The 13,134-nt window shown below is 42.6% G+C and overlaps 1 protein-coding gene across 3 annotated transcripts in view; it reads right to left on the bottom strand.

The window, feature by feature from the left end:
• eml3 (EMAP like 3) overlaps positions 1-13,134 on the bottom strand; it is an 82,728-nt gene that overhangs the window by 19,640 nt on the left and 49,954 nt on the right. For all 3 annotated transcript variants that reach the window (XM_034106051.2, XM_034106052.2, XM_071206510.1), the window contains 6 exons: positions 10,354-10,389; positions 9,646-9,766; positions 9,179-9,328; positions 4,614-4,683; positions 2,689-2,799; positions 1,143-1,238 (listed from right to left, as the gene is read on the bottom strand). In XM_034106051.2, the coding sequence (XP_033961942.1) occupies positions 1,143-1,238; positions 2,689-2,799; positions 4,614-4,683; positions 9,179-9,328; positions 9,646-9,766; positions 10,354-10,389 (584 nt within the window). The remainder of the gene's footprint in view (positions 1-1,142; positions 1,239-2,688; positions 2,800-4,613; positions 4,684-9,178; positions 9,329-9,645; positions 9,767-10,353; positions 10,390-13,134) is intronic.

A 13,134-nucleotide genomic window follows, 5' to 3' on the forward strand; every position in this document is an offset into this window, starting at 1 on the left:
CTGTTCCCACTCACATAACCAACCTGCTCTTTGAGAGCCTGGCCCTCACCTCGCCTCTCTGCCAGAGAGTGACATGCTGTCCGTGGATCCAGAGCGCCTCTCTGCCAGAGAGTGACATGCTGTCCGTGGATCCAGAGGGCCTCTCTGCCAGAGAGTGACATGCTGTCCGTGGATCCAGAGCGCCTCTCTGCCAGAGAGTGACATGCTGTCCGTGGATCCAGAGGGCCTCTCTGCCAGAGAGTGACATGCTGTCCGTGGATCCAGAGCGCCTCTCTGCCAGAGAGTGACATGCTGTCCGTGGATCCAGAGCGCCTCTCTGCCAGAGAGTGACATGCTGTCCGTGGATCCAGAGCGCCTCTCTGCCAGAGAGTGACATGCTGTCCGTGGATCCAGAGCGCCTCTCTGCCAGAGAGTGACATGCTGTCCGTGGATCCAGAGCGCCTCTCTGCCCGAGAGTGACATGCTGTCCGTGGATCCAGAGGGCCTCTCTGCCAGAGAGTGACATGCTGTCCGTGGATCCAGAGGGCCTCTCCGAGTTTTTGTTTCGCTTTGCAGTTTTTGTGCAACTTTTTGAGTTTTTGGCCAGGAACGTTTTCCTTCTGTTTGTTTCTGGACCTTTCTGCTACCAGCCAGCTCCCTGTCGACAGTACCTGCCTTGGCCTAGTATTATTTATGAAACACCTTGAACTTGACTTGTGTCTGTCTCTGCTTTGGGGTCCAAGAATCCAAACGCCACAGTAATGAGGCGTTTGGACACACGTTTGGACACATATTATTATAGTGACTTTTTGATCAATATATTTCTACTGATCAGATGATACTGCAATGAGATATGTTTGCATTCATTGGTCATGATTACTGCAGACATATTTACTGAGAGAAACTTTCTTTGAATCCAGATATTGTGTCTTAAAAAGGAAAACAATCCATTCAGTTCAAGTTACATTATACTGTCATTAAATATGGATTTAAAGAAATAAAAAGCAGCTCGGTTATCATGCAGAGATGAGGAGCGTTACAATTATTTTAGTTTTAAATGAAGCTGTTGTTAAAATGTTTTTCTTATCATTTGAAGGGTTGATATTTCTTTATTATTAACCCTGCTGTTGGGTTCCTTTACACTGTGACCTGACTTTGCTTACCTTGACCTCTGCATGCTTGGTGCCCTTACTGCAGTCCCACACTGACATCATGTGTTCATTAGAGTCGTCAATCACACACAGGAACGCTCCGGAGTCCTAAGCACAACACCAACACAACATCACATCACGTCAACTTAGTACCATGTAATAAAACTCAACACTTCCAACAGGATAATAAAGGCTGCTCAGGAAGTGTTATGTTTCACTGACGGTACATTCACTGCAATCACAAAATGGCTAATTGGAAGTGACTAGAGAAAATGATTAAATAAAAAAATAAATCCCTCTTTGCTGCTGATAAGGTCAGGGCTGAGGAAATAACCATCAAACTGAACTGAACATGACAGATAATGGTGTTCCACTGGCTGGAGGACAGGGGGGACTTCAGCCCTGTCCTAAATAAAGGCCTGGGCTGAAGTCCAATAGTCCGTTCAGCTTAGGAACCTTCCTAACGGAGTGAAATGACCCGGAAGTCCCTCAGTGGCAGCCATGATAAGTGCCGTTCCAATTCTCTAAATGAAAGGAAAGGAGGTTTCAAACTTCCTTTATAGCCTCCTTTAGCTTAGGAACCACTGGACCTCCCTCACCGAAAGGAGAGGAGAAAATGCTGCCCCACAATGCCTTGCAGCCGCAGCATTTGACGTCACTCAACAGTCGGCCGTTCACGGAAACAATCGTTTATGACGGAGAAATGATATCATGAAAGTTATGGTGCTTATTAAGCATTTTAAAACGTATGTGATAAGTTGCCAAAGTGCTTTTTTCTGAACGTTCATCAGTATTATAATCAAAAAGAGAAATATGAACGTTAGTTTTTACTGAAATGATCAAATAAAGTCAACATTTCAGTCTTTACTGAGCTGTGTGGGGTTTGTTCAACTTTTAAAAGATGTTTGAATGGTGATATACACAGTGATAGATGTTAAGGACTAACGTTTATAATAAATACATCTGTATTGATTTAAGATCTTTCCATCAATCATACGTATTGGGATCATTGGTATTAATGTGGACCGGAGGGAGAGGGTGACGAGCAGAAGTTTCACTTTCCTTTTTTATTTCAATTCCAGCTTTGGTCCTGAAGAATATGTTTCTCTGTTGTCCACGTTCATAAAGCAAAGCAGCAGCATCAGAGCACGGTGCAGAGTCTCTAGATGAGTTCACAGTAGTCCCTCGTTCTTATTGAACATCCATATTGTAGTCCGCTGTATAGGAAACTGTGGTTTCCATGGTTTCCCCACAGCAGCAGACGCACATTCATGACGTCCGCTGGCGCATCATAAACACGTCGGATAGTGAAAGTGCAGTCGATTCTCTAAAGTACCGCAGTCTCTTCTCCTAAGTCCTTTTGAATTCTCCTATCCACTATCCCTTAACCCCGTGACCTTTCACTCAGAGGTCAAGGAATAGGAGATAGGGTTAGAATTTAGGAGCTGATTTTTGGATTATCCGACTGCAACCCTGGTCCTGGCTGCAGTTGAGGTAAATCCTTTATAAAGTGTAATTGAGGATGTACAGTGAGTGTTTTATATTGCAATCAACTCACAGCAAAGGAAAAGGCCACGGATCCCACCCCCCTATGGAAGGTCCCCAGGCCGATCTGCTGCAGGGTGTCCAGGGTGGTGGAGTTCCAGATATAAACACAGGGCTGCAGGGGCTGACACACACACACACACACACACACACACACACACACACACACACACACACACACACACACACACACACACACACACACACACACACACACACACACACACACACACACACACACACACACACACACACACACACACACACACACACACAAACACTTTAGTTCCATTGATCTAATATTATGAGCCAAAATATAATACTGACTGGTTGTATGCAGTCAGAAAAACATGGAGCAGGGTAAGGGTTGTTCCCACTGGTGGAATGTAACTAAGTATGTTTAACTTAAGTACAATTTTGAGGTATTTTGACCGCAATTCTTTACTTTTTACTCCACTACATTCATTTTACAAATGTAGTGACTAGCTACTTGGCAGGTATGGATTTATAATACAGAATATGAATCTACAAATAAATCATTATGTATGTATAGGTTAAGCTACCCAGCAGTATATCAAGTCATTTATATTTTCAAAAATATGGGTCAATTAAGTATGGGCTCAGAACAGTCTCATAATACACACATGCACGCAAAAGGATTCCCACTTGTATTTCCGGATCCACACTTGTGTTTTTCAATGCACACACAAATGTGTTCGTACTTGTAATTTTTTCTATCTATAGCCAATCAGATGTCTCCTCCATTCTAAGCCAATCACATGAGCGCGCCCCCACGAGGGTAGATTTCTTGCGTTCATGACGTAGCGCTTCATGTACGCATTTTGCGCTGTCCGGAGCTCACAGGTCCATGGAGCCTGATCTCAGGACACCTCCACTCTCAGTACAGCGCCACTTTCCGAACAGGAAATGCACGCAAATACAAGCCTTTATATTATTAAGGTACAGCGCCACTTTCCGAACCATTGATTAATGCTTGTGTGCACAAAAACATCAGGCAAAACCGTTTTAAATGTGTGTTTCCTGTATGGCGAATACAGCTGCTTTATTTATGTCTGTATGAAATGTTGTGAGTGTGGAGGGAGCAGCTACAGGTTAGCTTAGCCTAATCGATCAGTGCACTACGAACCCCCAGTTTCCAACGGGTCCGTCTGCGCCGCGTTACGGCTGCGCCGCGTTACGGCTGCGCCGCGGCGGTCGTAAGGATCGCGGCCACTCTAGTCAATGGGTGCTATTCATGGTGCTATTCCACCACACACGCACCGCGTTACGGCTCAGACGCGCCCCAGAAGCGGCTCGGTGCAGCGCTTCTCTAAAATTAGGATGAATCCTATTTTTGACGCGGCGCAGCCGTAACGTAACGTCGGGCAGGCAGCCCCCCTCGCAGGAAGTGGAAAGGTGAGCATCCGGGCCAGGCCCATCCCCCACATATACTAATTTAGCAGACCCCCCTCCTTCATCACAACACCTCCACTACGATACCCACAATGGACGACGAGGTTTTCATCATGGAAGTGGAAAAACACACTATTATATATGATGTAACCAATGCTTACTACAAGGACAACATCAGAAAGGACAAGGCCTGGTTTTTAGTCGCTGCAGTTTGTGGAGTGGAAGGTAACAACTACATATTAATGTTTTAAAGTTAATTAATACTTGTAGGTACAGTACAGAGCCATTCAGTAGTTTAACATCTTGTGAAAGTCGTTAAAAAACTGTTCAGACGCTACGCTTCTGAAACGCTTCTGGGACGCGTCCGGTGGGTTATGGCGCTAGAGGAGGTCGGACCAAAACCGCGGCGCAGCCGTAACGCGGCGCAGCGTGGTACAGACGGACCCAGTGGAAACTGGGGGGAAGCCAGTGCTAGACAGTGAACTGCCAACGGGGGGGGGGGGGGGTATCCCTATCAGGAGTCACCTTGCCATCTTTATCCACCCCCGCAGTCTGTCCAGATGCCACACGGACCTTGTCAGGGTGGAGGGTAAGACTGCAAGAAGAACAAGAAATGATTTAACTACATAACAAAAATAAGTTGTAAATGGCTCTAAGATAAAACCCTATTCAAGTATATGAATAGCGAAACAACATTTTTGTATCTCTGTTTTGGTCTCCAACAACTCCTAAAAAAAATGATGTCTCTTTAGCTTCTAAATGCTTCTCTGGGTACACCTTGTGTTTGTCTGTCTAAATCTTCATGTTGCTTAAATGGGTTTGATGTTGTGTTGAGAGATAGCTGTTTCTACCAATTGGAGAACCAATCAGAGCTTTGAAGGCGGGATTAAGAGTGGGGAAGAAATTGTCTTTCAAGCTATCTTCTTAATTGCATCAATATCAAATATTGAGAGAAAATAAAAAGTGCTTCTGTAGCTGTACAAGGTGTTTTAAGTCAATCAACCAAAAATAACAACTATTAAATGTACATATTTTTCTATATTCAAGAAAATTGAGCTTCTAGCAACTGCTAAAATGGTTTGTAAATGACATTGATGGAATGGAGACAACTGGAATAAACACAAAGTAAGAAAAAAAAAAGTCATACTAACATAATAAGCTACCCCCCAAATGCCCTTACAGCTGAAAGTCAGTACCTCATAGTCATGGTCTCATTCCAAATCACATGTGATTGAGTGGACCATTAAAGCCAGAGTGTTCCTTACTTTATTGGCTTCCCTGCAGGAACAGTTCAACTGTGGTTTGCCCCAAAGCCTTTAAGTGCCACTTGGAAACCATTATTTCAGGAATATACATATTTGGCCTAATATTTCAATTGGGGCAAATAAATAAATAAATAATAATAATAAATAAATGTGTTATTTCACACAACACCCCATTGCTTTTATTTAGTGCAAAAAGGCACACTAGTAAGGTGCCCAAGCCAGAGATTGGATTTAATTTCCCTGTTTTTTTTAAGCTGGTGAAAAAAACACATGTTATGCGCACTCGTAATATTTGGCATATTTAGTTCATGAATTTGTCCAAAACACTCATACTGTCAAAAGTGAAAATAAGCAAACCTATAATAAAGATTGTTGTTGGTCTGAGTTCAATTGAGAAACTTAAAAGTGTGGTTATTTCACCGAGTATGTGTGTGCCAATGTCTTGAATGGGAATGAGCCTCATTATTTGGCTACTGTAGGTTGGTTTGTATATGCATGGCTTTGTGTTGAGAGCCTGGCAGATTGGGATTTAGGGGGATTTTCTGGGGAAACATTTACTTTAATTTAATTTGTAGTATCTTGAGATTAGCAGAAATATATATAAAGTCATAGGTTGAATAATCTGAGGGCCAGATTTATGCTTGACTGGGGTTTTAGGGATTACAATAACACTCATTTTATTCAAGAAATGTAATATGGATCTATACAATTAGCCTTTTTAAACCTGAAAGCAGAGTCTGCTCTGATTGGTTAACTGGCCGGCTCTGCTGTGATTGGTCAACCGCTTAGAGATGTCGGAAATGTCCTGCCCTTAGCCTATCACGTACAATGTGTTAGAGCACTAGCCAATAGAAGCGCAAGTGTTACATAATGATGTCACTATGTAATGTCATGGATGGAACACAGGGATTTTAGACACCTATATAACACACTACAGGAAAGAGGAATCCCAAAAAGCATGATAGGGTTCTTTAAAGGACCCGTCACCTTGTGTGTTATGAAGGTTTCTATGCATGTGAACGGTCTGCAGAGTCAAAAACCCTCAAAGTGCACCCTGTAGGCCAGTTTACAGAGATGCTGTGAGAAACCATCACTCAATCAATGGGCCAATTCCAACAATTCTTGCCACTGTCTATCGTCCAGCCAAGGCCAATAAGGACTTTTTAAATGAAGTCTCTGCTTTTTTTACTTCCCTATCTTCTCTCTCCCCTAATATAATAGTGCTAGGTGATTTTAATATTCACATGGATAATGTCAACAATAGTCTCACAACGGACTTTACATCATGCCTGGACAGTTTTGGACTACAGAAATATATTGACTTTCCCACACACTCCAAAGGACATATACTTGATCTGATCTGCTGCTCTGGTATAACTCCTCTGAACTGCTCTGCATTCGATTTGCCCATTTCTGACCACAAGTTTGTAACCTTCAATGTTAAGTTAACATTACCCAAAGCAAATATGTCACGTTCCATCTCATTCCGTAACGTCAAGAATATTAACACGTCTGCTTTTTCTAATGGAATTAACAACCTCCCCTGCAAAGACTGCCTATCAACCACAGATGAGCTGGTCTCCCATTACAATGACGGACTCCAGAACCTTTTAAACATACATGCACCTCTGAAAACCCGGTCTGTCTCTTTCACCCGCTCTGCCCCCTGGTATACACCTGAGCTACGCCAGCTCAAAGCTAAAGGTCGTCGTCTTGAACGCCTGTACACCAAAACTGGCCTTGTAGTCCATAAGGACATGTACAACAGCCACATACTCGCCTAAAAGGATGCTCTTTCCTCTGCTAAATCACCTCTCCTCCCCACTATCCAGCTTCGAACTTCCCACTGTCGCTGAAATATCAAATCTCATTCGGAAATCAAAATCATCCACCTGCCAGCTTGACCCCCTTCCTACCCACCTAGTTAAAGCATGTCTACCTTCTCTCTCCACTTTAATTACCCACATAATTCACTCCTCCCTTACCTCTGGTCTCGTCCCCTCATCCCTCAAAACAGGTGCAATAACCCTATTCTCAAGAAACCTGGTGAGGACCCCAACAACTTGAATAATTTCCGCCCAATCTCTAATTTACCATTTGTCTTCAAGATACTCGAAAAAACTGTTGCAGCCCAAGTCCATACTCATCTGAACAACAATAATCTTTTTGAAGAATTTCAGTCTGGCTTCCGCTCCTCACACAGTACAGAGACGGCCATGGTTAAAATCACAAACGATCTCCTAGTAGCAGCTGACTCTGGGCTCTTATCCATACTCATCCTCCTTGACCTGACTGCAGCCTTTGACACCATCTCACACCAAATCCTCCTTGACAGATTATCTTCCATTGGTATCACTGACACATCCCACACCTGGTTTAGATCTTTCATCTCCGGCCGTACTCACTTTGTCCAACTCAAACACTTCAAATCACAGTCCCATCCAGTCTTCACTGGTGTTCCTCAGGGTTCTGTCTTGGGCCCCCTCCTATTTATCATCTACCTCCTACCTCTCGGCCATATCTTCAGAAAATACGCAATCCAATTTCACTGCTACGCGGATGACACCCAGCTCTACTTTTCCACCAAACCCACTTCCACTCTCCCCCCCACTGCCCTTTCCGACTGCTTACTGGAAATCAAATCCTGGTTCTCATCCAACTTCTTAAAACTCAACAGTGATAAAACCGAGTTTCTCCTAGTTGGCTCCAAGTCCACTCTGGCTAAAACTGACAAATTCTTCCTCACTATTGACAATTCCACAGTCTCACCCTCCCCCCAAGTTAAGAGTCTGGGTGTCATCCTTGACAGCACCTTATCATTTGAAGCTCACATCAACAACATCACTCGATCTGCCTCCTTCCACCTCCGCAATATTAACCGCCTCCGCCCGTCACTCACACCCAACAGCACCGCCATCCTCGTCCACGCCCTTGTTACGTCCCGTATCGATTATTGCAACTCCATCCTCTCTGGTCTTCCTCAGAAATCCCTACGTAAGCTCCAACAGGTCCAAAACTCAGCCGCCTGTATCATCACCAGAACTCCTTTCATTAATCATATCACTCCGGTTCTCCAACAACTCCATTGGCTCCCCGTTAAGCAGCGCATAGACTTCAAAGTGTTGCTCCTCACCTTCAAGGCCCTTCACACTCTTGCACCTCCATATCTCTCTGAGCTCCTTCACATCTACACTCCCTCTCGTACTCTCCGATCCTCCTCTGCCTTCCAACTCACTGTACCTTCTGCCCGCCTGATCACCATGGGGTCACGAGCCTTCAGCCACTCTGCCCCCCGTCTCTGGAACTCTCTCCCACAAGACATCCGCAATATGGACTCACTCCCAACCTTCAAATCCAGCCTGAAAACACACCTTTTTAAACTGGCGTATTCCATTTCTTAATCTCTGCTAAACTGGTTGTTGTTTTTAAGTCTCTGTTTTTTAAGTATTTTTTAAGTCTTGTATTACTGTGTACTCTTCTTTAATTATGCTCTGTAAGGTGTCCTTGAGAGCTTTGAAAGGCGCCCATAAATAAAATGCATTATTATTATTAAACCAATGTGATTTTGGAACATTGAACAATGTAAATCTATTCTAGTTGACCTCAACAATGGAAATATGATCAGTAGAAATGGCCATGACATGGGACCTTTAATACATTTGGAAGAACTTAATAATTTAACTTAATAATTTCTCAAATAGGCAACATCTGACCCTTTACGGCCTTTAGGCCATGTGATGCTTAAAACATGTTCTCCAGCTCTGTGAGTGAGTTTGTGTTCATTGTGTGTGTCGATGCAGATGAAATGAATTGTGTCTCACTGACCAGCGGACGCAGTCTGTGTGATTGGTGTAGTGGCGTTGTGTGCGGTTCTTGATGTGGTAGAGCACAACAACACAGGCGATGAAGTACACTGCCTCGCCCGTCGGGAGGAAGTACAGGTTGGCACGGCAGTCCCGCCCCCGGTAACCATAGCTGGCAGGAAACGGTCAAGGTCACATTCAGGTTAATCATTGATCCATTTCATCTAATAACAGAACAGTTCACCACACGAAGAAAGTGCGTCATCATCAAGTCATCTCCATGTTTCCATACATGTCTTTCTAAACATATGTCACCCACAGCTCACAGTTCATATGTGGTCTGCTCTCACAGACTATTAAAGACATTACAAACAAGGTGGCTTGAATCCAGGAAATGAGCGCACAGTGAAATAGGCACTGTCTGAATTGAACATATCCCTCATAAATATGGAGGCAGCACACTGTTGCTGTGGTACTGTGGAAGGATACACCCAGTCCAGCTCCAGCCTCTCAGAGGGCGGCTCCATCTTCAGGTCTTCATAGTTCAGGATGTTGGAGGGGATGTACATGGTTATGGGCCGGCCCCGGATGAACATTTTGATCGACTGTTCTGGAGGACAAACACACCAGGAGACATTTAAATTCAGCAGTTTTAAATATACAGAAACAAATATATAGAACAAATGTAAAGAATAATAAATAAATGAGAGAAACATAGAAAGAGATAGAACAACAAGCTGTTGTCATCACATTGCATTGGGACATTGCATTCCCACTTGTACTTGCAAAACAAACACAAAGCTGCATTATTGATTATTAATGCCACTTGGGGGCAGCAGAATAGCCTGACAAAACAACATCTGAAATATATGTTATCATTTATTAGGTACACCCAGCTAAAAGTGTACGAAAAAAACGACATTAATAATAATAATTATTTTATTGATAGAGGTAATGATTAAACAGTCATGGATTTAGTCTGTGGTGCTGTTCAGTTGGAACAGTTTATTGTATGAGTTATTTTTTTGAATGATGTTATTAAATTGTTGAGGTGTAACAGAGTTCTGTGTTGGATGAGTCATACCGGAGGCGGGCTTTGGCCAGTGAACAAACAGCGAAGGGGAAAGAACAGCATGTTCGGTTGACCTTCAAGGTATAACAACTGCTTAAACACAAAGTGACATCACACAGGTCTACCTTGGTTGTAGGTTCCTCTTCTGGACCCGGGGGATCCTGTGAGAGAGGGAAGGCATGAGGTTAGCCATACAAATAAACCCCATGATCCTCTCTGCTTTAACACACAGCTGATTCCAGCCACAGCTGACCTAATGTTTTCTTTACGATCCCTAAGGATCTATTCCCTTATTTTTTACACATAAGATCTATGAGCTTTGGATTTCATGCAGGATTATATTTTCCTTTTCCATTTCTTTTTTGGACTTCCAACCTGGCTCTGTTCCCTAGGAAACAGTTGTGTTATTTTATGAGACTGGGGGGTGAAGGCGAGCAGCAAGGCTGAGCAGACTGAATGTGAGCCCTCAGACTCAGAGGGTCTTCAAATATCTGTCCGACCATAAAATGGTGGTAACTGGTAAAGGGCCGAAGAGACACCTTGAGAAGAGACTTACCTTAAGGGACCTGGTTCTCACGTCGACAGAAGTCAAAGAGGAAACAGGAAGAAATAAATCAGAGCTGCAGGACAAGTAGAACAACTGGTTCCTGCAGCAACTGACAATTCAGTGGAAGAAACATAAAGGCAACATCTTTCATATTCAGGCATATTTAGGGTTTCAAAAGAAATACAGCCTTAACCCTTAGAATATTCCCGCCTGCTCTCTAATTATTTATTTCATTTACTATTGGCCGTAATTCAACCTTGTAAAAATGGTCATCAACGCTCTGTGAGTACAGTTCACCTGAAAGTAAAGACACTTTCCTTGATCACGGAATATAAGCAGTAATTCAAGAAACAGAGCTAACAGGTTAAGTAAAACAAATATATATCATTATTTTAGTTTTTCGTTCAACAAAGATAAAAACAAAAACACACAGTGGCTTCTATCCCATGTAGCACTGGATTACACTGCACTGTAACCTAAACAACACTTTTCCCGTGCCATACTTTGATAATAACAAATCTTCTTTTATTTTAAACGAAATTCTCAAATGTTAAAAGCTTTGAAAGTTGAACATTTGAATTAATAAAACTGTTTTTAAAGGGAGATTTCCATGGCAGGCACTGTACACTGAACGCCATTCTGTGTAGCCTAAGCTTATTTAAGTGGGACGTTGTTTTCGACAAAGACTGTGCTATCAGACATTTAGTTTGTATTCTAATGGGAAAGTAAAAAGGTGGTTAGCCTAGCTTGCTAATCCTGAGTCATCAGTAACTCCTTGCTCGTAAAAGCAACAACCTGACCTACAGAAATGGGTGGTTCTGTGACTCTAGCACTGCCTCGAATCCTATCCCAGAATAACATTCATTAGGAAGCATCTTAGGTGAGGCTGAAACTATGAGGACAGAGCCAAAGCTCGTTATCATTTAGGTGATGGTGGTATCGGAACATTCTTTAGTGTCTTCCCACAACAAAACAGAACCAACACTGTCAGTCGTAAACAACAAGGTAAACATCCAGAACAACAATATAGGGAACAATAGTAAACTTCTTCTTAGCTTAACTTAAAGGGTGATCTGCTATTATTTGCCTTGATAAAATACATTCTAAATGAACTGTTAAAGTGATAAATATATCTGACAAGGTAGTCAGCTTTAATTAAGAGTTTTTAATAAATCGGTGTTACAACACCACAGCATTTAAAAATAGTGTTGAGAAACATTTGTCCTATGCCCCATACTTCCTGCCACCTTACTGTCAAGAATGGAGAAAGCTACACTCATGCCAAGCACGACTATTAGTCATTCAGAAAGAGTTCTGAAGACATCTTGACACAAAGAGCAGGCGAAGACTTAAAGAATGTTCTTCTGGCAAGCTCCTCAGCCGGGTCATTGATCAGCCCGTCAGGCGCGTTGGAGCTAACCACAGTGGGTGTGATTCCAGGCAGCGCCCACGGCCCAAACCGGCCCCGCAGTGTTTGGCTTCACAAGAACTCAAAATGTGTTGCCAGCTTTCAAAAAGGAGTGGGAAATGTCGTGCTGAGTGATATTTCTGGTGTCAACAGGGTACGCTGCGAGCTTTCAGCTGGATGTGAAGCTCTGTAGATAACGCCAAGATAACTGCTTTGTCACAAGTATTTAGGCAGGGACCAGTTCCCCACTGTGCCTGGCATTATTATTAGTAACTACTAAACTTCACACTTTATTTAAGACCATAAACAAACAAAGCACAGGTGTACCAAATGTTTCTTAAACTATGATGCCATGCTTTCACAATCTCTAAAGACAACCCATTAGCACTGATTTAAAGTTAGGCTTTTTAACTATTGAAGGACAAAACTAACAAGTTCTTTCTTTCTCAAATACTTAATCTTATCCATAATTAATGCAAAGCATTCTTACTTGATTCAATCTAGTCAGGGTTTTTACTGCACCAGCTTGATTTAGTCTGGCATGGCCTGTAGCTTATGGGCTAATGTTAGCAAACATTAGGGAGACCTAACATTACAGACACGACTGACTTAGTAAAACAAGTGTAGGTATTTAGGAAGGTACTTCAGACAATACTCTCACAGTAATGTAACTCTTAAGCAACTATTATTTCTGAAAAGATTTTGAATGCGTTAAAACATACTGCGTTACCTTAAAGTAACCTAGCTCAGCATATAGAGCAAAGCATGGGGACATCCCTATCAAATATTTATAATAGTCTTACAATTAAATGAATAACAATTATATATCTCACTTTTTTAAGCAACATGCAACATGTTTGATAATTGGCTCACACATTAAATGTTTTTGCATTTCCCCCTCATTAAAGTGTTGTTTCAAATGAACAGCCCTGTGTTGCCCCAGGCAACCAG

This window comes from Pseudochaenichthys georgianus, chromosome 18 (genome assembly GCF_902827115.2).
Source record: "Pseudochaenichthys georgianus chromosome 18, fPseGeo1.2, whole genome shotgun sequence".
In the NCBI taxonomy this organism is placed as follows: Eukaryota; Metazoa; Chordata; class Actinopteri; order Perciformes; family Channichthyidae; genus Pseudochaenichthys; species Pseudochaenichthys georgianus.